General features: G+C 57.2%; 7 protein-coding genes across 7 annotated transcripts; 1 reads left to right on the top strand and 6 right to left on the bottom strand.

The window, feature by feature from the left end:
* Positions 1-145: 145 nt before the first annotated feature.
* Positions 146-2,579, bottom strand: TRAVEDRAFT_153389 (MFS general substrate transporter). The gene is made up of 14 exons (XM_008044135.1): positions 2,524-2,579; positions 2,075-2,443; positions 1,967-2,011; positions 1,842-1,901; positions 1,763-1,775; positions 1,602-1,705; positions 1,465-1,546; positions 1,261-1,404; positions 1,055-1,201; positions 921-998; positions 822-865; positions 715-761; positions 411-656; positions 146-352 (listed from the first exon to the last, which is right to left on the bottom strand). The coding sequence occupies exons 2-14, from the start codon at positions 2,363-2,365 to the stop codon at positions 277-279; spliced, it is 1,377 nt and encodes a 458-aa protein (XP_008042326.1). The 5' UTR covers positions 2,366-2,443; positions 2,524-2,579; the 3' UTR covers positions 146-276.
* Positions 2,580-2,982: 403 nt separating this feature from the next.
* On the bottom strand, positions 2,983-7,725 carry TRAVEDRAFT_131439 (MFS general substrate transporter; the record flags this gene model as incomplete). The annotated part of the gene is made up of 11 exons (XM_008044134.1): positions 2,983-3,055; positions 6,011-6,256; positions 6,313-6,359; positions 6,422-6,465; positions 6,521-6,598; positions 6,653-6,805; positions 6,859-7,081; positions 7,136-7,230; positions 7,378-7,441; positions 7,509-7,553; positions 7,612-7,725. 11 exons carry the CDS (start codon positions 7,723-7,725, stop codon positions 2,983-2,985), a joined length of 1,182 nt encoding a protein of 393 aa, XP_008042325.1.
* An 821-nt stretch (positions 7,726-8,546) lies between these two features.
* On the bottom strand, positions 8,547-11,318 carry TRAVEDRAFT_66443 (uncharacterized protein). Its single transcript, XM_008044133.1, has 4 exons — positions 11,293-11,318; positions 10,849-11,241; positions 10,518-10,794; positions 8,547-10,465 (listed from the first exon to the last, which is right to left on the bottom strand). Exons 1-4 carry the CDS (start codon positions 11,299-11,301, stop codon positions 8,676-8,678), a joined length of 2,469 nt encoding a protein of 822 aa, XP_008042324.1. The 5' UTR covers positions 11,302-11,318; the 3' UTR covers positions 8,547-8,675.
* A 964-nt stretch (positions 11,319-12,282) lies between these two features.
* TRAVEDRAFT_130310 (MFS general substrate transporter) lies at positions 12,283-14,112 on the top strand (the record flags this gene model as incomplete). Its single annotated transcript, XM_008044132.1, has 12 exons — positions 12,283-12,396; positions 12,453-12,497; positions 12,561-12,620; positions 12,687-12,699; positions 12,751-12,854; positions 12,906-13,128; positions 13,182-13,334; positions 13,399-13,476; positions 13,534-13,577; positions 13,640-13,686; positions 13,739-13,984; positions 14,040-14,112. 12 exons carry the CDS (start codon positions 12,283-12,285, stop codon positions 14,110-14,112), a joined length of 1,200 nt encoding a protein of 399 aa, XP_008042323.1.
* Positions 14,113-14,165: 53 nt separating this feature from the next.
* On the bottom strand, positions 14,166-15,538 carry TRAVEDRAFT_60360 (uncharacterized protein). Its single transcript, XM_008044131.1, has 7 exons — positions 15,403-15,538; positions 15,257-15,327; positions 15,055-15,179; positions 14,881-14,971; positions 14,660-14,815; positions 14,433-14,576; positions 14,166-14,368 (listed from the first exon to the last, which is right to left on the bottom strand). The coding sequence occupies exons 1-7, from the start codon at positions 15,467-15,469 to the stop codon at positions 14,297-14,299; spliced, it is 726 nt and encodes a 241-aa protein (XP_008042322.1). The 5' UTR covers positions 15,470-15,538; the 3' UTR covers positions 14,166-14,296.
* A 1,699-nt stretch (positions 15,539-17,237) lies between these two features.
* Positions 17,238-17,468, bottom strand: TRAVEDRAFT_102775 (uncharacterized protein; the record flags this gene model as incomplete). Its single annotated transcript, XM_008044130.1, has 1 exon — positions 17,238-17,468. A coding segment is annotated over one exon (231 nt), but the record flags the coding sequence as incomplete, so codon positions are not given.
* Positions 17,469-19,037: 1,569 nt separating this feature from the next.
* Positions 19,038-21,133, bottom strand: TRAVEDRAFT_51194 (uncharacterized protein; the record flags this gene model as incomplete). Its single annotated transcript, XM_008043823.1, has 2 exons — positions 19,038-20,660; positions 20,723-21,133. 2 exons carry the CDS (start codon positions 21,131-21,133, stop codon positions 19,038-19,040), a joined length of 2,034 nt encoding a protein of 677 aa, XP_008042014.1.
* Between the last annotated feature and the right edge of the window lie 916 nt (positions 21,134-22,049).

Raw genomic sequence — 22,049 nt, 5'->3', positions numbered from 1 at the left:
AAGCATCAGTATGATACGTTGAATGCGCACGGCACTTGCTTACATCATAACCGAGGCGAGACGTGATAGTACGGAACGCCTTGAGCGAGGAAGCAGACAGACAACGGGTGGGTGATGATAGCGCTACACAGCAATCAAGGAAAGTGAAATGGTACATCGAGATTCATCTATGTCGTGAAAGCGTAAAAAGACATAAACGCACTAAATGTGCGCAGGAGCGTTGAACTGACCGCATCTATGTAGTAACCCAAAACTCTACAGAGAAGACCTTCCCTTTCATCCCTGGATCTGCTTCCGGCTACGCGGTACGCATCCCCACACGACGAACAGCACGCCCGATAGCGCGACCACCCTGCACGCAAAACCTTCGTTAGCGTCCCCACCCGTCACGCATTGGCAGCGTCACTTACAGCGGTTGCAGGGCACCGATGCCCGTTTTCGATGCGATGGCCCCGGTGACGAACGGGTACACCGCCGCCCCCGCCGCGCCCCAGCTCGCAATCCAGCCCACGCCGCCCGAGATCAGGTCGGGGGGTAGGATGCGCGCCGAGTGGTTCGTCATGATCGGCATCATGGGTCCCAGGAAGAACCCGACGAATGATACGGCGATGGCGTCTGCAATGAGCGACGGCACGAGCCACACGACGAGCTCGAGCCTGCAAACCAAATCAAGTCAGTAGAAGGCGGGGATACACGCAAGTGGCGCGCACTCACCCGATAACCGCCAGGATGTATACGAAGATGGCCCGTCGATCGCCGATCTATGAGGTCCGAATGCTCGTCAGTGATCGGCTCAAGTGCGACAGTAGACTGGGTCTTGCCAGTTTGCTAATCGGTAGGAGAGCAATTCTCCCAACCATGATGCCTGAGATGGAGTGAGCGTTCGCACCACACCATGATAGACACTGACGCTACCGCACCTCCGAACAATCCCGAGGATATGTAGCCCGAGCTCGGGCCTCCATGGCGAAGATCAATAACATATGTCACAATCCAGCCTGAAGGGTCGCATCAGCATGACATCTAGCGACGAAAGGCAGGCATGGGCACATACTTCCGATAGACACCTCGATGCCAACGTATATAAAGGCGAACAAGGCCATAAGATGTACCGCGCGCATCCGGAATACCCGCTTGTAACGCTCCAACAGAGAAACCGGCTCCTGCGCTGGCGGGGGCAGCCCGATCTCAAGCGCGCAAGCTTGGGAGAGTCGTAAGCACATACGACCATAGATGAGTTGGGGACAAAACAGTACACACCTTCCTGACTCTGGAACTTGAAGGTGATGGTCTGCATCGTGACCGTAATCACCAGCAAACCGATATGCACAAGGTAGACAAAGGACCAGTGCCGCATATGTGAAAATTGTGTCGAGATCAGCGGGGAGGCCATCGCCCCGAGTCCTACCACACATGCCACTGTCAGTGGCACGAGCGCACTGCAGGTCGAAGAGGAGCACATACCGTATGAACCATGGAGGATACCAAACCTCGTCGAAGCCTTACCCACGGATACGTTCGCGAGGAAGACATTTGAGCCGGAGTTCTGCGATGACAATCAGCACTATCATACATAACGCGGGGATGCTGCGGCGACGAACTAGGAACGAGTTGCCGAAACCGATGAAGAAGTACGCCACGACAAAGACGGGGAACGGCACGGCCGCGGCTTCCAGCGCGTATGCCACCATCATCATGAGCGAAGCTGTAGAAAGTGTGAGCTACACTCTCGATCTTATCGATCTTACTGGATAGATCGTACCGAGTACAACAACCTGATGAGCGATAATTGCTCGTCAGCAAAATTAAACACCCTGGGATAGGAGAGTAGGTTCACGCACCACACCATATCCGAGACGGTCGGTCAAGTACAAGAATGTACATGACCCCAAGATAGCGCCCTTGAGGATTCAATATCAATATGAGTTCTGTGGCGGCAGGGCATTCGGAGATGAGAGGAACTTACGATACAGCTGACAACGAAGATGAGCGACACGACTGCATAGCCCACCTACAGGCCGATACATGAACATCAGAGGTCACTCGAACGTATTTACAGCAATAGAAGACTCACGTCGTAAACCTCCTGTAGGCGGGGCAGTAGAGGACCTAGCGTCCCGTCGTTCCACCCAGAGACGAAGATCGAGCAGCAAAGGGCCGCAAACTGCATGAACGCCTTACGGCGCTGCGCAGGGGTCCGTACACCAGTCTCATCCTCCAGCTCGGGGAGCTGTACAACATCCGAGATCGAAGGCTCCTTGCTACCCCCTGCACTGTGAGAGTCGCCCTTTTCGTTGATCGGCGTAGTTGCGCCGCCACTGCCTGCCATGGGGGTCGAGGGAATGGAGGGCTGAGCCTGCGACATGGTAGCCTGGCCTGGGATCCCCAGTCGCGCGTGCGGTCTCTTTTTAAGGTGCACCGGTGCTCCGCCTGGGACACGGAACTGTGGCCCGAAGTCAGCTGGGGTTGACACACATGACAAGTCTTTTACATACAGTCCCGCTCGAGGAAGGGTCGACTTACGGGGATGCAGACCGGAACAGACGACGCAGGCTATCTAGAATGTAGAGGCGTCAGGCTGTTAGGAGTGCCGATCCTCCGAATCGCTCGTGTCGGAAAATAAACGTGAGTGGCGGAAGGTGCTATCGGTGTTCTACCTTCGCCACGTGGCCGGCTACTTAGCGCGGCTGGAAGACCTAGACCTTCCAGGAACATATGGATAAAACGTGGTCGAGTAGATAGGACTTCCGGTACCGTGCATGGAGGGGGATAAGTAAACGTGAGCCCAGACGATGGGCGTCTGACAATGAGAAAACCAATGCTACATAGAAATGGCACTAAAATGGCGAGTGGTGAACGGATGTCGTACAAGACTGTCGTTGATACGTCGGTAATACTGTGGCGAATAGGCGAGAAACTAAGACTCCTGAAATGTGTCATAGAAGGTTGATGGACTCACCACCGAAGATAAACAAAAACCCTTCACTTTGTGTTCACGCGAGTACGCGGCACAAACGCCCAAATAACCAGCAGAAGACCCATCATCGCTATCAATCTACGGTCACGATGACGGGCAAATCAGCAGATGACTAGGCAGATCGACGCGCATTATTAACACAACAGTCACAGCGGCTGCAGGCTTGCAATGCTCGTACTTGACGCGATCGCCCCCGTGATGAGAGGGAACACAGCAGCGCCAGCCGCTCCAAAGCTCGAAATCCAGCCAATACTCCCAGAGATGAGCTCGGGGGGAAAGATGGCGCCGGCATGGTTCATGACGATGGGGTAGATCGGACCCAGGAAGAAGCCGACGAAGGACACGCAGATCGCGCCGGATAGCAGATTCGGGACGAGCCATACGATGAGCTCCAGGCTACGAGGTAGTCAGTTTCGGTCGGGACCGGGAAATGTGGTTAAGGGTAGCGGGAACATACCCGAGGCAGAGCAAGATGTATAGGAAGACGACCCGCCATTCGCCGACCCGGGGGGGTATTGGTATCCCGCATTGTTGAATATTGATGTATCGAGTGTACCTTTTTGTTCACCTACAGTAGAGCGATACGCCCAACAGTCAAACCTGCGTTCCAAAGGTCAACACCTGTTCGGATTTCAACGTGTCGCTGAATCTATGTACCTCCGAAGAACCCAGAAGAATAATAGCCCGCGCTCGCGCTTCCATGGCGCTCGTTGATCACGTACATGACGATCCATCCTATACTCGAATGCACACGAGTGAGCGTCGACTAAGTTTAGGAGCCGGGATGGAACGCACCACCGATGGCAACCTCAGTTCCGACATATGTGAACACGAAGAACGCCATAAGATGCACGGCACGCAGGCGGAAGATCTGCTTATACTTATTTACACCCGCCTCCGACTCTTTAGTCTCGTCCGGCGGTGCTTGGCCAGTCTCTTGCAGGCAGTCTGCAACGTCGCACTTGACTTAGTTTTGACGCAGACAAGGAACAATGACGTCGAGAAACTTGCCCTCCTGACTCCTGAAGCGAAAGGCGGGGGTTTCGAAGACGAGGTTGGTGAACATGATGCCAATGTGCACGAGGTCTACGAACGCCCACCGCTGCAGACGCGCGAACTGTGTCGAGACCGGCGGCGCGCACATTGCCCCGGTGCCATAGAGCGCGTGCATCACCCCGAACTTGTTAGACGTATCTTCGGAGAGGCTGGCGACGAACGCGTTGGATCCGGCAGCCTACCATCGGATACGATAGGACAAGAGACTCAAGAAACAAGGTTGCACTCACCAGAAAAGACATACCGAAGCCGCTGAAGAGGTATCCGATCACGTACGCGGGGAAAGGCGGCGCGGCGGATTCTATAGAGAGCCCCACCATGGCCACTACGGACTCTGTAGAAACGAGTAAGTATAATGTCGACCCCTGAACGCCGTGGCTGTCGTACCGAAGACGACCATCTGGGGGCTTGCGAACATGGGTATATGCGCAGCGGTTGACTATCGCGACGAGCGCACAACGCACCTTTCCAAAGCCGAACCGGTCAGTGAGGTTGTTGCGCCGATGAGGAGGCCCTGGATGAAAGCGAAGAGGCTGAGTTGTTAGTGTATGCTAGTATCATAAGCACAGCAGTACCACGCAATTGGTAATGAAAATGAGAGAAACGATGGCGTATCCAACCTGCAGATTACAAGTGATGTTGTAAGATCTACTTCCAAGAGGGGGTAGCGGATACTGACGTGATAAAACTCCTGGAGGCGGGGAAGGAGCGGCCCTAGAGTGCCGTCGTTCCAACCCACGACAAAGATCGACCAGCACAGTGTGGCGAACTGGACCCGAGCCTTACGACGCATCGCTGGGATTTTGCATCCATCCACGTTTCTCAACGACGGGGGTCGTAATATGGCTTCGCTGTCAACGACATCTTGTGAAACCTTCTCGTTGCCAGTGGGCCGATCGTCCAAGGGAGAGATGACTACTTGGCCCTCAGGAGCCGCATCCCGGTGGGAGGGGAGTATGGTGGTGAGATAGAGATCCATCAGGGAGAGCCTTCACGGACCTTGCAGTTTCATTATGAGACGCCTGGAGCGCAAAGGGGCCATGTTTTACTCAACCTGGATTACACGCGAGGTCAATCGAGGCTCTCTGCGCGGATGTGAACTCTGGTGCCGCAAGGTCGGCAAGAGCACACATGATGCAGAATTTGGCGACCAGGAGTCGCCTCGTGGGATGTGCGGAGATCGCAAGGACGCTGTTTCATTGCGGTGATTGCGTCAAGAAGCTTAAGGATGACGGATACCGGTGGTGGTACAACTGCAGAAGCTCGAGCGGACGGTTTTCAGCGTAACTTTGGCATATCGTTAGGCGGCTTAGTAAGATTACAATGGATAGCTTAGCTAGAGTTCGTGGAGGGGCGGAGAGGAAAAACGGTGTCGTGGTAGGTGTAGGAGGATGCGGAGAATATTCGGGGAATGAAACTCCGACAATTCAACGCGTCGCGTCGCGTCGCACGTGCGCGCACGGCGCTCTCCGTTCTTCGATTGGAGTCTCGACTTTAAAGTAGTTCTCAAGCTGACCTTCACGCGCCTGAGACGTGCAGAACATACGCATATAATGAGCGACAGGAAATGCAGCGCGCAAGGCGATTATGAATAAGTATCATGAACATGCCTTCTGAGTAAGCGCTAGGACGAAAACCTATGAAGAAAACTGAATGGCGCAAACAGGATAATTGCAGGGAAGCGTTGTTGTACAAACGACACGTATAAGGTCGTCGAAATCATGCCATCAAGGCACCTGGACAATTGGGGTCGGTACGTGGAGTTTGGTGACGCCGATATGTATCTTAGAACACCACTGAACTCACCACCTCACCGCTTGATATAAAGAGTAACCCCCTTCATTTTGAATCCACACGAATGCGCGGCACAAACGCCCAGATGACCAGCAGAAGGCCCATCATCGCTATCAATCTGCGGCATTGGGACGCGACGTTAGTGGACGGCTACGAGAGGCGACGGATGCGGTGTGCACTCACAACGGCTGCAGGCTCGCGAGACTCGTGCGCGACGCAATTGCCCCGGCGATGAAAGGGAAGACGGCAGCACCCGCCCCGCCGAAGCTAGCAATCCATCCTACGCCACCGGAAATGAGCTCCGGAGGCAAGATGGCACCTGCGTGGTTCATGACGATCGGGTATATCGGGCCTAGGAAGAACCCAACGAACGATACGGAGATCGCGCCGGAGAGCAGATCTGGGATAAGCCACACGACGAGCTCGAGGCTGCGAGACGTAGGTGATTAGTTGGACAGGAGGCCAAGAGGGCGGGAAGAACATACCCGAGGCAAAAGGCGATGTACAGGAAGATGACACGCCATTCTCCGATCTAAAGCAGCGAGCGGGTTGTCAGCACGCTGTATAGCCCGAGGCTACGAAAATCAGACGTACCTTTTTGTTCAGCCACAGAAGAGCGACGCGTCCCAGAGTTAAGCCTACACGTCGGCTCAATCTGCGTTGTCAACGACGTGCTTCAGGAAGAATGCTTACCTCCGAAGAACCCAGACGAGATATATCCCGAGTTGGCACCTCCATGACGCTCGTTGATCACGTATGTGACGATCCAGCCTACGATGAGTTGAGTTGAGACAGTCTATTATCAGAATGAAGGATGAGACGCACCGCCGATAGTAACCTCAACTCCGACATAAGTGAAGATGAAGAATGCCATAAGGTGTACAGCGCGCAAGCGGAAGATCTGCGTGTACTTGTTCACTCCTCCGTCCGACGCTTTCGTCTTCTCGGGTGGCGCTTGGCCGGTTTCCTGCAGGCAGTCTGAATTGCATGAGTTTCGTTACAATCAAGATACGCAAAGTCGGGAGACGTACCTTCTTGACTCCGGAAACGGAAGGCCAGGATTTGGAGCACAATGTTGATGAGTGCAAGCCCAATGTGAACGAGGTAGACGAAGGACCATTTCTCAAAGCGCGCGAACTGCGTCGACACGAGCGGCGCGCACATCGCCCCGACGCCATACAGCGCATGCATGATCCCCATCTTGCTGGACGAGTCTTCGGCGAGGCTAGCGACGAAGGCGCTGGAGCCAGCATCCTACTTTGCCCGTGAGTATTTACTTCAGCAGCCAGAGAACCGATATGCATTCACCAGGAAAGACACGCCGAATCCGCTGAACAGAAAGCCGATCACGTACACCGCGAACGGTGGCACGGAGGCTTCCAGTGAGAAACCAACTAAGGCTACTGTAGATGCTGCAAATACGGTTCAATAAGTTATCGCAGTTGTGGAAGCCGCGGCTGTCATACCGAATACGACCATCTACGAACGTCGGGGAACTGATATGAGTCTAGGGGTTATGGGGGTTATGGGAGTGACGTCGTGCGCCGTACGCACCTTTCCAAAGCCAAAACGGTCAGTGAGGTAAAGGTACGACGATGCTCCTGTAAGGAAGCCCTTCACGACAGCATACCAGCCGCTGATGAGCACACACAACACATATCATCGTAGGTGAAAGCAATACCACGCAGTTGGCCACGAAAATGAGCGAGACGAGGGCATATCCGACCTGTAGTTCACATGTGTATCAGCATCGCCTGAAAGGCCAGACAGTGAAACAGACGGACGTGGTACACCTCCTGGAGACGGGGAAGCAATGGTCCAGTGGTGCCGTCGTTCCAGCCTGCGACGAAGATCGACCAACACAGCGTGGCAAACTGGATCCGCGCCTTGCGACGCATCGCAGGCGTCTTGCCAACCGCCGCATCCACATCCTTCAGCGACGGCGGTCGCGTGCCATCGGTGTCGATGCAGATGACCTTTTCAGAGGCCTTCTCGCTATCTGCTTGAGGTGGAGCGGCTTCATGTACCGTATCTTGGTCGGCGGGAGGTACGGAGGTCACAGAGGAATCCATCGGGCCTGGGAATACCGTGACCGTGGTCGCGAGGTCTAGGGTCTTATAGCACCTTGCATGCGCGCGAGCACTGCGAGTGATGGGCAGTGGAACGCGATTGATCTGCGCGCATGCGTTATCAGACGTGTCGGAAAGAGGAAGTCGTGATTCGTGCTTACCGTCCGTTTTGGGGTGACTCGAACCTCGCATGTCGGGCAGCTGCCCGTGTCACCGAACGCCAGGATGTAAAAGAACCAACCTTGGGAAATTGTTTGCACTGCATCCGGTCACTGAGCACGTTGCGGACTAGAATAGTCTCATGACAGAGACTTTGGAATTCGATTGACGGCTATCGCGAGCGCTGTTGCACGCGTGAGGGGCATACATACCCAGAATCTATTGCTCGTTGTCTGTGAATGGCTCCTCGAGCTGCCACGTTTCTGTTGGCAGTTAGTGAACAGTTGTCTAGTGTGCGCCTGCGGTGAACGCGGTCATTTGTTCATAGTGCTCGCAGATGAGGGGAGAAAGAAGCAGTCGTATTGTGGCGTGGACTCATGCAGCGCAGGAGTGGTAGGTTGCGGGGAATACTCGGGGGCAAACCACCGCCACCACGCTGCGCACCCCTCAGCAGAGGAAATCACAATCCAAAAAGAGGGCTTGCAATGGCGAGCCACTAGAGATTTTAGAGAGCGAGTACAACAACACGATGAGGGATCGTTCTAGAGCACCGTACCTAGCACCGAAATCTCTTCTAGACAGGGAATATACCTGCACACCGGCCGATATCCGGCGATCGTTTACGTCCGCTTCTTCCTCGAGCTGCTCTTCGTCGCCGTGCTCTTCGCAGCACTCGTACTCGCCCCCGCAGTAGACGTCCTGCCCCCTCTTGAGCTCCTCGACTTCGCTGAGAGCTTCTGCGGCGACGCCGGCTCGGGCGACGACGACCCGACGGACGACACGGCGGAGAGCCGCGAGGACCGCCGGGTCACGCGCGGGGCTTCGACCTGACTTCCGTTCGAGGCGCGCGACTTGCGCGACGTGCGACGGGCAGGTGTCGGTGCTGGCAGGGGTGCAACCACGTCCTCTTCCTCCTCCTCTTCGTCCCGCTCGTGATCACGCCGGCGGCGATCGTCGTTCTCGTCATTATCATCATCGTCGTCGTCGGTCCCCATGAGCGATCCAGGGATGCTCCGTCCCAGGTCCGCATCCTTGACTGCCCTCCGCGTACGCGTCGAGAGCGCGGGGGCGTATGACGACTGTTGTTCCGGAGACGGCGAGCGTGGTGCGCGAGCCCGTGTGCGCGTCGACGTCGAGGCCGAGGCCGATGCCCGCGTGCTCCTCCCACCGCGCGCCCGCGCCGCCGAAGCAGAGGCCTGTTCCCGCCGCTCCTGTTCCTCTTCCTGCGCTTCCTGGTCCGCCCCGTCATGTTCATCGTCGTCAGGAAGGAACGCGCCCGGAGGCATCCTGGCCTCCGTCTCCGTCCGCGCAATGCGCGAGCCCGTCGACGTCGCGATCGGCCGCGTGTGCGCGCTCGGTATGTTCCCGAACACCGAGGCCGCGAAGCCCGCGTGCGAGACCTCCTCTTCCTCCTCCGCGCCGGGTTCCGCACGCGATAACGACGCGTCCGCCCCGGACTCGGGCTCGGAAAGCTCGGAAAGCATGCTGACATCCGCGTCGTGCGGGCCGTGGATAGAGGAGTCGGCAGCGCCTCCGGAGGTTTTATGTTGCGCGCTCGTTTGCGCGGAGACGGAGGCGAACGCGGATGTTGGTTGCGGGCGAGCGCTCGTGGATGCGCTCAGCGTTCCGAACATCGAGCGCTTCTGGCCCGTGCTCGCAGGTGGCTGGTAGAACGCGTTCGGCGTCGAGTTTGCGCTCCCAGCGACGTCGAAGAGCGAACCGCCGCGACCTGCGCTTGTGCTCGCGGCTGCGCTGCCAAAAAGACCGGCAGACGACGGGATGTTGCCGGCAGGAATACCCGCGAAGAGCAGAGGACCGCTTGGAGGCTTGGGCATGATGACACTGACAGCGTGCTGGCGTGTCAACGGCACTGCGTTAGCAGGATGCACGCCGCCGAAGCGCGGCGCATTCGAGCGCTGCGGGATGGGGAGAGTCGCGGACGCCGAGGACGCGCCATTCACGCCGTTCGTCGCTGGTGGAGCAATGTGTTCCCACGACATGCTGAGGTCGACTCCCTTCCCCTTAGCCTTGGGTTTCGAGCTACTGACACTCTCCGAGAGGTTCATTCCGCGTCCCTGTGCAAAGTTCTCTAGTTCAAGCTCGAGGAGATAGCGCTCGGCATTCGGCATCGCGGACATGAGCTCGTCCATCATTTGCCGCCGTTCCTGTGCTATCTTCTGAGCCTTGTCGCCACCACGCGGGACGGAGGAGAACTGGCGGTCAAGCTTGATAGCGGCAGCGTGCTGGCCACTTTGAACGAGTCGTACGCAGACGAGATCTTGAATGACGGCAACTGATGCCGCGGATACATGGGATGGTGGGTCGAGCGCATACGAGTGGACGAGGTTTTGTTCGTACGGGGAGAAGGGAAACGCCAATAGGTGCGTCAGAGTCGCGAGGCGCGGCTTCGCTGTAGTGCCAGTCGGTGTGAGTGAATTGATGCCAAAACACGAACGACTCACGCGTAATACACCAATCCAGGATTTTTCGAATCAGCCTCTTGCGTGTGGCGCTGACTTCAGAGAAAGACCGCTGATACGACCAAGCCTCCATAAGGCTCGACTCGGCCAGCGCGATAGTGTAGGCGTCGATATCGTCGGGTTCCGTGAGGAGGGGATTTGCGGTTCGGACGTACGCTCGGATATATGCGCTAGCATCGTCGGAAAGAGATAGTGCTTGCAAAATCTTGGAGGGATAGTCTCTGTTCAACCGCGCGTCGCTCAAGAGCGATACCGCCCGCTAGTAATGTAAGCTCGATATCCTCGGAAGACGCGGCTGAGTTGAGCCACATACCCCCACGTTGACCCCAGAATCAAGATGCCAGTACGCGTCCGCAAGCGACGCGAACTGTGGAGGGATGCCCCGCCTCTCCTTGAATTCCTCCTCACGACCGTCTTGATGCCACTTGAGCAAGAAGTACACCAGACAGTCCTGCTTCAACACGTCGTAGGTGGAATGGGTGATCGCCTCCAGCAGTCGTTCCAGGGAGTCTGGGTCGGCCGGAGGGAAGAGGGTGTCGGGATGGCGGATACCTCCAGAGGAGAGAAGGATGTCGAAAACAAGCATGTCGGACATGTGGGCGCGTCGAACTTCTATCTCCTGGGGCCTCGGGGCGCGCCATGGGAATTTGTCGGGTGAGAGGTCAAAGTACTGCAAGAGGTCGCCATCGGCGGACATGCTCATATCCTGTACCTCGTTAGAGCACAGCAGCAAGGAATGTGGAGCCCCGGGGCTCACCATATCCATATTTCCTTTCAGCGTTTGCTTCAATTATGTGCCCTCCACGCTGTTGAGTTGGGTGCAAGCCTTTGTGCGTTGGTTGTGCTTTGTCGCGTCACGGACGTGTCTGCAGGAGGGTGGCGGTCGCCTAAGTACGCGCGTCGTAGCGGCGAGAGCTGTGATACCGAGAAAGAGAAGGTAGGCGTCGGTGTCGACAACGAGAAGACGGTGCTCGCCGCTGTTCTGAGCGGTGTTGCGGCAGGCTTGCCGGCGGAGACTCGAGAGAACAAGGAGAGGGCACGTGCCCGACGCGTCTACGCGTCGCATTCAGTCGGAGTCTGGATCGCGTGTCGTCTTGGCCCTGCTTGTAGTATTTTCCCGAATATTCCCCGCATCCTACTCCACTCGCAATGTGACCACTTTCTCTCTCCGCTCCTCCTTGAGCCTCCTCCCAAAGTCGCCCTCGATCTGGCGTAACCTCACTTCCAATTTTCGCAAAATTTTACCGGAAAATACCCGCTTGCAGCTCATACACGGCAGCAGGTCGGACAGCGGCGCACTGTCTCTTGTCAACGTCAACGGACGCTTGCTGCAGTAGAATAGCATACTGAAGACCGTCCCGTGCGCCCGTCCCACGAGGCAAGGCTTTCGAAACTCTCGCATCATGTGGGGTCGTGCTGACAAGGCCCCAGAGTTCACACCGCTATAGACATTTTGACTCGACTTCGCGTGTGATTCGGCCTACTGGCAGAGCGGATCTCGGTCCCTTCACGCTGCAGACGCCTTTCTATAAGACCGTAGGACCACCAAAAGATCCCTCCGACAGACCACTCTGTGGCTCTCTTACCATCCGACGACCCGGATATGGCTCAACTGGGCGAAAAAGCCTCCCCGCCAACTGCGGATCGACCTGATAGCGAGAAGGTCTCACAGGAAGTCGTCTACAGTGATGTCGATGCTACACGACCGCCGTCGTTGAGGAATGTAGATGCGGTCAAGACACCAGCGATGCGTCGTAAGGCTCAAATCCAATTTACGACGTTGTGTTGGTCGATCTTCGTCGCCGGCTGGAATGACGGTACACTAGGGCCGTTGCTTCCCCGCCTCCAGGAGGTCTACCACGTCAGTACTCAATCAAATAACTGTATGATTGTGACTGATCAACAGCGTTGATACAGGTTGGATACGCAATCGTATCTCTCATTTTTATCGCCAATTGCGTGGTAATGTTATCACCATAATGACATGTAGCATGACGGCCCACTCACCTGTTTGCGCTCGCACAGGGATTCCTTTCCGGCGCAACAACGTATCTATACCTCACGGATCGCTTTGGTTTTGGGAAGGTGCGCTTTACGTTCAGAGAGTTCGGAATACACTCAGGCTCATGGCATTCCCCGGGACGCCGTCAGATGGTAGTGTTTGGTATAGCTACTACTTCCACAAGCCCGGAGCCATACTGACCTGTTCCTGCAGCATCCGTGGTGGCCATGGTCGGGTTTTCTCTGGAGTCCGCTGCGCCGCCGTTTCCCGCATACGTGATCGGATATCTCTTCAGCGGCTTCGGCATGTCTTTCCTGGTGAGCGCAAAGTCTGTTCCTAGGCCCCTTGAAATATCTCAAACGAGGAAGGATGCGGGCTCCAACGCGTTTCTCGCCAGCATATCCGAGGACACCTCGAACAAGATGGGCATTATGCATGCAATTTACGGCGTCGGAGCGATGTGTGCGCCCCTAGTGTCGACGCAGTTCGCGCGTCTCCAGCGATGGTCGTTCGTGTACCTCGTCCACATCGGGATCACGTTCGTCAACGCTGTGCTCGAGGTTTTGGCTTTCCGTTTCAGGAGTCAAGATGGTACGTCTCCGTTTTTATTATTATTCACGTGATTACAAACTACAACGTTCCAGACTGCCTGCAGGAGACTGGTCAAGCGCCGCCTGAGAAGACGAAAGAGTCGGAGGCGGGCATGAACAAGTATCAGCAGATCTTTCGCCTACGCGCCGTGCACCTGATGGCGTTCTTCATTTTCACTTATGTCGGAGTCGAGGTTACTATCGGCGGTGCGCCTCGTTTTAAACTCTTGATGATCCATGTCACTCGCTCATACTATCACTTGGACGGTAGGCTGGATTGTCACGTACGTGATCAACGAGCGACATGGAGGCCCCAACTCGGGATATATCTCGTCTGGGTTCTTCGGAGGTAAGAGCCATTTCCGAAGGAGAGTTGTGGAACACAGATGTTGAGCCTTGTCTTCAGGCCTGACTGTCGGACGTATCGCCCTTCTATGGCTGAATAAAAAGGTACACTCGAAATATGTACCCTCTGACGTTGCAGAGTACTGACGGCCCCCTCATTGCGCTAGATCGGCGAATGGCGTGTCATCTTCCTGTACATCCTGATCTGCCTCGGGTATGTGCCTCTCACCCTTGACGACGCCATTCGCACTGACCGCCCCGTACAGCCTAGAGCTCGTCGTCTGGCTCGTCCCCGATCTCCTCTCGGGCGCGATCTGCGTGTCCTTCGTTGGGTTTTTTCTAGGCCCAATCTACCCGATCGTCATGAACCACGCTGGAGCCGTCCTACCCCCTGAGCTCATTTCCGGGGGCATAGGCTGGATTGCGAGCTTCGGTGCCGCAGGCGCGGCCGTGTTCCCTTTCATTACCGGGGCAATTGCGTCTAGAACGAGTATCGCGAGTCTCCAGCCACTGTGAGTGTTCATGCTGCGCGTTACTGACATTTAACTAATACACTTCGATCTGTAGGTTGATAGCTATGATGGGTCTCTTGTTGGTCATTTGGGCTTTTGTGCCGCCCACTCGGGTGCGCACAAAGTGAAGGGCTTTTTCTTATGTTCCGGGGGTGAGTTTCTCCCAGCGTTCCTAGACCTTCGCCTACTAAAACCCACATATCCAAGCTTTTGATCCTCATTCCGTTTTATCACGAGACTGTGCGCATACATCGAAAGCGCGTTTTAGGGCTCGATCCCAGTTTCGTTCGCAACGACCTCACGTTCATGTCCTCAAGCAACAGCTTCACTAGTGCCCGCCGAAGGAATATCCTCCAATACCGGTGCCTTCGCAGTCCTCCGCATCTTGGGATATCAATTAAGGTCCCTCAGCAACACACCAAGTCATTCACCATACGACGACACTCACCAGGTGCACCTTCACCGGTTCCCCATGATAAGTCGGGTTGTCCGTGCCCACCGTGACCACACGCAGGAGGTCGAAGCCCTGCGCCTCGTAGAACGCACTGCCGTCAGAGGTGACGACCCAGGTGTCGCGCCCCTCCGCATCGGCCTGTCCCCCGCCGAGCAAAAACGGGCCCGCACGTCAGTCATTGCGTCACATGCTGCATACATGGCCGGCTGGTAATTCCTCACCATGTCCGTCACGGTCTTGACGAGCTGTCGGGCGTAGCCGCGGCGCTGTGCGCTGGGGGCGGTCGCGAGCGCCTGGATCTCGTACATCTCGTCGACCGACGCGCCCAGGGCCTCCTTGACCTGCGGGTGCAACGCGTCGTTGTACTCCTGTTTTCTCTAGCGGGACACCGGTCAATAGTTGAGCAGTTTTTGGGAGGCGATCTTGTAAAAGGTCAACGCACCTTGATGTACTCCGGCGACTTGGAACCTTGGAAGAGAGGTATGAAGAAGCGCGCCCACCACGGCGACCTCCCAGTTTCGTTTGGATTCCCGCTAGCACACACAAGGGCATCGTCAGTCTGCGAATTGCCATAGACAGGCGAGAGCACTAGCAAGGCGATGTATACCACACGCACTAGAGCAAGAACGCAGTCCCGCCGCCGATGGTGAGCATGTGCTGCTGGTAGATGCCGCTTGCGAACACCGTAAGCCGGAACAGCCACCTGCGCACGCTGGACACGATGGGTATCGCGTCGGGGGCCTGTTACGCGTTTTTGAGCTCAGACTTCCAGCCAGCTTTGAAACCCACATACGTGGGCGCTATTATGGTTCACGTACGTCGAGGTAGTTTACTAGGGTGCCAGTAGCGAAGGCCTTGGCTGTGGTATCCAGGGCTCGCCAGAGATGCCCTGTGGTAGTAAAGTTAGCGTTGTATATAAAAGCGCGGGTATGGGAACAACGTTAAACGTTGAACATTGACGCACAGTACCGCATGGGCCGGACATCAGCCGGCTCCGCCCTGTGCTGCTTCAAGAGCCGGGTCGTTTCCATACTGGACGGCGATTCTGCTCACAAGAGTAGGACACTAGAAAGAAACGCAGAAGGTACCTGGGACAGTGGTGGTCCAAGGCAAGTTGCACTTGAAGTAGTACTTACTGCGGAAAGCTGATGGCCTGCAAAGCCGCAAGCGGCGCCGGTTCCCCGCTTGTGTGGACCGCAAAGTCCGCGCAATTCAATTCGCGTGCGGCAAGCCGCTGGTGGGACTCCATATCAGCATTGGGGAGCGCATGATTGCATGCATTAGACGATATACAGACGATACGATATGACGGAGAAGTAAAAAGGGGAGTATAGAGTGAGAGACAAATCGATCTTGACACAATTGGAGACGCGTATAGAAATTATAACAGCCAGTAGCGTGAGGATGGAAACGAGGTACCGACGCGCACGGAGCTGCACGGAGAATACCAACAACAGCGGGGGGCATCGAGCCGAAGCCGTAAGAGCGAGTCATCAGTGACGACAACGAGCCAGCGAGTGCGCACGTTCACTCGTTCGGGAAGCCAATCCACGCATGCCCTTCGGTCGAGTCGAAGTGGTCCGCAGAGGCTGCAGCGCGATTGGAGGGCGTCCAGAGCGAACTGCCCTCATCTTGAGGGCCAAAAGAGGCGTCGACGGCCGCGATGCTGAGAGTCTAACTCGTCACGGGCGGAGGGATCCTGCGAGCCTGAGACGGACGACGAGCCCGAGCTGGAAGGGAAGGGGAAATCCAGAGGGTTGAGGCCACTGGACGATGCTTCTCCCAGAAGGAGGCTACCTTGAGGGGGAGCACCGGCATCCAGAGTGGCTGACGGAGAGGGGCAGATGAAGCCGGGCGGCGGCAGCATACCAGTATCTGCCGAGACGAGTCCCTGGGGATACGTGTCCCACTGAGAAACCTCGTTCAGCATAGGCGTTTCTGCAGCTGGCGAGATTGTCGGTGGAAGGGAGAGCGCACGCACCTGAGATGGACCTCCAGAGTTCTGCGTGAGGTCGAACGATCCGACGTCGAGCAGGTCTGGTGGGTATTGCGGCTGCACGGGGGCGCGGCGGATCCGCGGCGTAGGCACGCGCGGTGCAACGTCGTCCGGCGCAGTCGCGTTCGCGAAGTCGAAGTTGGAGAAACCCGCATTCAGCGGGGCGTGCTGAGCGTCCCATTGCCACGGCTGGGCGTCGGCCTGGGGAGGGCCCGGCGGTCCCATCTGCCACGGCATATAGGCGGGAGCATTGCCGGGAGCGACGTGGGTTTGCTCGAGGAAGTCGTTCATGGGGAACGGCGAGCGCAGCGGCATGTGCTGCATCTGCGTCAGCATTGCGTGCTGGGCAGCCTGCGCATAGTTGTTGGGCGGCCCAGAGTGGAATTGAGTCGTCGTCCGAAGGAGGTGGTCGCGCAACACATGCCACGCTTGTTCGGCGTATGCGCGCGTCGCGGTATACTGCTGATGCAGCTGATGGGTCACCAGCAGGTTCTGATGGCGCGGGGGGAAAAACACGTTCAGGAGAAGACGTCGACGAGGACATATCGTCGACGTACCCGGTATTCCTCCATCGACATATCGTTCGGGATGCCCTGCTCTGAATTGGGTTGAACATACGACGTGCCTTTTCGAGGACGTAGGTTGTGCGATGATGCGCTCGGTCCGAGACTGGTGTACCCTGAAGGACCGGCGACCGGCAAGCCTCCATTTTGAGGGAAGAACACCGAGGGGTAGTCGTCCAGCGGCACCCCAAGCTGCGTAGTCTGTGGCCCGATCTTTCTGTATGCGGGATGGGCGTCAGACTTGACCTTCTTCTTCCCGGCCTTGTACCGGTAGTGAGGGTGTAGTTGAGCATGTCGCTCCTTAGCAGCGTCGGCGCGCTTTTTGTACTCGATCTTCACTGAAAGGGGCTCCCGATGCCACCGCTGGGCAATCGCCTTGGATATCTGCGACTGGGGGCCGGAGTTCGTCTTCGTCTCCTTCATCTCCTTATTCTTGTCTATGCGATATAGGAAGAACGAATTGGGGGGACGGGAGATGTGCGGTGAGTCTGGGCTCGGAGAGTCGGACATGCCAGCAGTCCACGATTGGGCGAGCGAGGGAGAATGACAGATGAAAGGGTAGCGCCGCAAAGAGACAGTGGTGTCTGGACGCCGGGGGTGAAAAGGATGCGGACCTGACGATTTCTTTCCGGCCTTATGTACTGACAGCTCCAGCGTGTACATGCGTGGTCCAAGAGATGCGTGGGATGCGAGCAATCCAAGCGGTGAGTAGTGTCGGCAGACAGCTTGGTCTAAGCTGTTGAACTATCTCCTCAGCGTTGTCTTCTGTTTCCCGCAGATGCAGACGCCGCCGTTGGTCGGCTCTGTCGCCCGGAGGTGAGTCCTACGCAAAAAAAGAGTGGCCATTAGTGGCAGTCTTGTCGTTAGGGTGAAGAGCTGACCTACCATTTTCTGGCGACATGCATGTGGATATGACGAGGTCAGGGCGCGCGTAGACGCGATACATACACTTAGTACGCATAGATAGGACAGGCCGCCACTGAGCACAATACTGAGCACGGTCTATGCTGTCCAAAGCCTACCCGAGTCGGCAAAAGCGACGGCACACCGTGCGACACTGCACATGGCATAACCAAGCACAACAATGGCCGCTTGCTGATGTCAAAGCTGGGTATTCCTACGTTACCTTGCCATATGATATTCGAGATAGTGGCGAGGTTTTCATGATTTCTGTGGGAATTCCACGCCGTGACGAAGAGTCTTTGAAGAGCTTGCGCTCGCGGAGGTGGTGGTAAAGGAAGAGAGAGCTTTCCGATGTTCTCGGTCTTGGACGAACGACCGCCCACGTGGCCAACTTACCCAATATGGAAGAAATCGCGACCTGCCCTGAACTCACCGCCGTATAAAAATTCGCGACTCTGCATGGCTGTTTCCCTAGAACATACTCAGCTAGGATCTATTTTATAGGTACTAACTCGAGTCTCGCATGTTTACACATGCCACATCCTTCTTATCCAGCCGATGACTTCCGCGCCCGCTCGTATAACCGAGAACATGGCCGCTTCCGCGGTCTCGAGGACGTTTGGATCGTGTCTGCTCGCCCTCTTCGGAGTGGCTTGGAGCGCGAACCAGCGAGCCGGGCGTATGTCTGATGGATTCCATGCTATACATTGTTGTTTGCTGCATTGTATCTTCCGCGAGGAATATATGCTGTTTCCTATCCATGATCCCGTGGGCCGAGTGATATTTTCACCGAGTCTGTGAATGTCAGTGTGCGATGTAGACTTAAGAGCTTACAATTTGAAGCCACGTTTGGTCTTCTCGACGTTTGCTGTCGGCATGGGAAACATAGATTGCATAGTGGAGATGGAGATGACACGATACAGGGAAGGAAGACATCATAGGGAGGGGTTGGGCATATTGGAGAACATATCTACGGAAAGAGATGATACGAGAGAAAGCAGTCGCAGGGTACGAGAAAGGGCAGAGGAATGTACGGGATGAAACGAGAGCGGAGCTGGAGGAAAAGTTCACAGGGGGGGCGGGAAACTAGCAGGCAGGGGCGAAACATCTATGGATAGTGAGCTCGAAGGCGTCCAATCAGGCTTTCGGCGAGAACTCGAACCAAGAGTCGAGCAGCGCCTCCCGAGCCTCGTTGGTCGACAAATCCTCAGGCCAAACGGCGTCCTCCCGAAGCGCCTCGAGAGGATCGTAGCCCAAGGTCGAAGGCGCGTCCACGACGGGGATCGGTCGCGCCGCGCTGCCGAGGGGCGGGCGTTCCCCCTCGCCAACGCGCTGACCGCCGGAAGATGAGGCCTGGCCTGCGTTCGCCGGGGCTGGCGCTGACTGCTGTGCGGGACCTTGCAAGCTGGATGGGGATCTCAACGATACGGCCCAAGACCCCGAATCGATGGCGTAAGGCGCGTCGTCCAGCAAGGCCGTCGCAGCCGACCGACGCGAGTTCTCGAGTGTAGAGCCGGGTTGGAAAGAGCGGCTCGCCGGGGCAGCGCTGGATGGTGCAGCGTCGCGCGTGTCTTCGAACTTGCGCTTCACGCCACGGTTGAACGGCACCGGCGGCGCCTGCATCCCACGGGACGGCGCGGGCATCCTGTTCCACCCCGGGGCCGGAATCGCAGCGGTCATCACAGGTACAGGTGCAGGTGCCGGGGGCCGCCCCCCAGCCAACCACTGCTGCGCACGCCGTGTGTGCATATGCATAGGCATAGGTATGGGCACGGGCGGCCCATTGGCAGGGAACACGAACCCAGGACCGAACTGGCGTCGATAGGCGTGATCAAGCAGCAGCTTTGACGGCGGCAGCTTGATATTCCCGTGCTCATCCCTCATCGGCGGCAACTTCGTGAAGTCGATGTAGCCCGAGTTCAGCTGGCCCAGCTCGGTGTTCCAGCGCGGGGGCTGCATGGGGGGTTGGGAGTGCTGGTGCTGGTGCCGGGGAGCGGGGATGTGCCATTGCATGGGCTGGGGCTGGGGAACGGGCATCTGCAGCCGCGTGAGCTGGGGCTGGGGAATAGGCATGCGCCGTTGCATGGGCTGTACTGGAGGAGCGTGTGCGACGTTGTGACGGGGGGACCGATGGAGTTTTCCTGGCGCGGACAGCGGAGCGTTGGGCTGGGCAGCGTTGAGCCGGGGAGGAGCGGATTGGGAAGGAGTAGGCCTGGAAGAACCAGGCCTGGAAGTAGCGGGCGCGCGTCCTCCGAGCTGCTCCACCTGCTTGCCAGACGCTCCCACAGACTGCTTGACAGGGACAGACTTCGGGACGGTCCTAGGCTCGCCGCTCTTCAGACCAGGCTCCCCCGGCTGCTCATCGGGCACGGCGAGCGACTTATCTTCCTCCTCCAGGAGGGGACCCTGGAATGATTCCCCCCAATATTCTTTCATTTGTGCTTGGAACGCCGCGTAGGCGCTATCTTCGGGCAGCGGGGCCGCCTGGTGAATTTTGCCGTATTGTTGCACCAGGGGCTCTGGCTGCGGTTGCGGCTGAGGCTGAGGCTGGGGCGCAGGCGCGGGCGCACGAGCGTACGGGTGGCCAGGCGGGTACATGGCTGCAGCCCGGCCAGGCTGTTGACGAACAGGAGACTGTTGCGGAGGTGGGTGCTGCATCGTGAAGCCCATCGTGTTCTGGGCTGCATGAGCCTGGCTCGAGAGGTGGAACATCCGCTCGGCCATGTAGGCGACCCGCTGCTGCTCTTCTCTTACGAGGATCTAGCGGCGGCGAAAAGCGGTGCGATTAGCAGAGTAGGGCCGGGGATGAAAGAGGAACGCACCTTATACAACTCCGGCGTGAGTGGGCCCTTGTCGTCCTTCGCGCGCTGGAACGGCGCGTCCGAGGGCTGGCCGGACGCGGAGGACGGCGTGTTGGGGCCAGAGCTCGTCTGCGCGGACGACGAGCCAGAAGACTGTTCCTCGTGCGCGGCCGCTGTCTGCACGGCCTTCTGCGCGGCCTGCTGCTCCTTCAGCTTCACACGGTACCGCGCCATCAGCTCGTCGTGGCGTGCCTGATATTCGGCCTTTACGCGTGCGTCCTCGTTCGTCCACATAGAGCCGATCTCTTTTGAGAAGTTAACCTGCGAGTTTCCCCGACCTTCTTCTTGCATAAGTTTTTGCTTGTCCGTGCGGTAGAGCATGAACGCGTTCGGAGGGCGTCGAAGGACGTTGGGATCCCGTCGTTTGGGCATAAACTCGGGTGAGCGGGTAGGGGTCGTCGAGGGGAATGGCGATGGAAGTTTCGCTTTAGGAAGGAGGGATCCGATGGAGGCACCGTGACGTTAGGAGTGGTGGGAAGAGAAGCGGATGGAGAAAGCAAAAACACCTCCTGCTCTCGCTTATAAGCGAGCAATGACCGGGCTGCTTTGACGACTCCAGTCAAAGCAGGGAGCTAGCTCTCAAAAGCCCAAGCGGCGAGGGGGCGGGGTGTCTAGGTGCCGCGACGCGGCTCCGCCTGAGACGTGAACCCGTTTTCTCGGTGCGCGCATTGTTCCTCGTTCCCCAATTTCTCGGCACGCGAGGGCGACAGTCGACCGGTCTGTGAGAGCTCTGAAAACTCATAGACATAGCAGCATTGTAAGGTCAGAATCGGTGTTCAAGGGGTGGCTGTTCGTAGCGGAGGACGCACCGAATTCCGTCTGGCGAAAAGCAGCGGGGCGACTGGATGCCTAGGGTGTGGCGCATCAGAGGCCGACGAGTGCGCATTGACGCTGCTCCGCGGTGCCTGGGAGGGGCACCGTAGCATCTCAGCCGGCCACGCATTCTTTGTCCTGAAATGCACGATTTTCGGCACGGGCGTGCGGCTCCATCCGACAGGCCAAAGCGAGAGGCCATGTCCACCAGAGCACCGGGCCCCGGCGTGCACGGACCTATAAAGCACGAGCTGTCAGTCGCGGGAAAAATTTAGACCTTGAGACTGATAGACCATGCATGTCCTACTTACAGGTCAGCCAATGCGAGCGGGCGAAGATGCCAACATACCGTCATACACGTACTCGAGATGACTTGAGGGACCCTTGAGCGATGGCCGGTACAGGTAGTGCGTTGAAAATCGCTGGTCTCGGAATTGATTGACATGGGTACGGGCAGGGTCGTGGACCGTTCGGA

Source organism: Trametes versicolor, assembly GCF_000271585.1.
Source record: "Trametes versicolor FP-101664 SS1 unplaced genomic scaffold TRAVEscaffold_10, whole genome shotgun sequence".
NCBI classification, from domain to species: Eukaryota; Fungi; Basidiomycota; class Agaricomycetes; order Polyporales; family Polyporaceae; genus Trametes; species Trametes versicolor.
The sequence above is the reverse complement of the archived record's forward strand: the minus strand, read 5'-3'. Positions and strand labels throughout refer to the sequence as shown.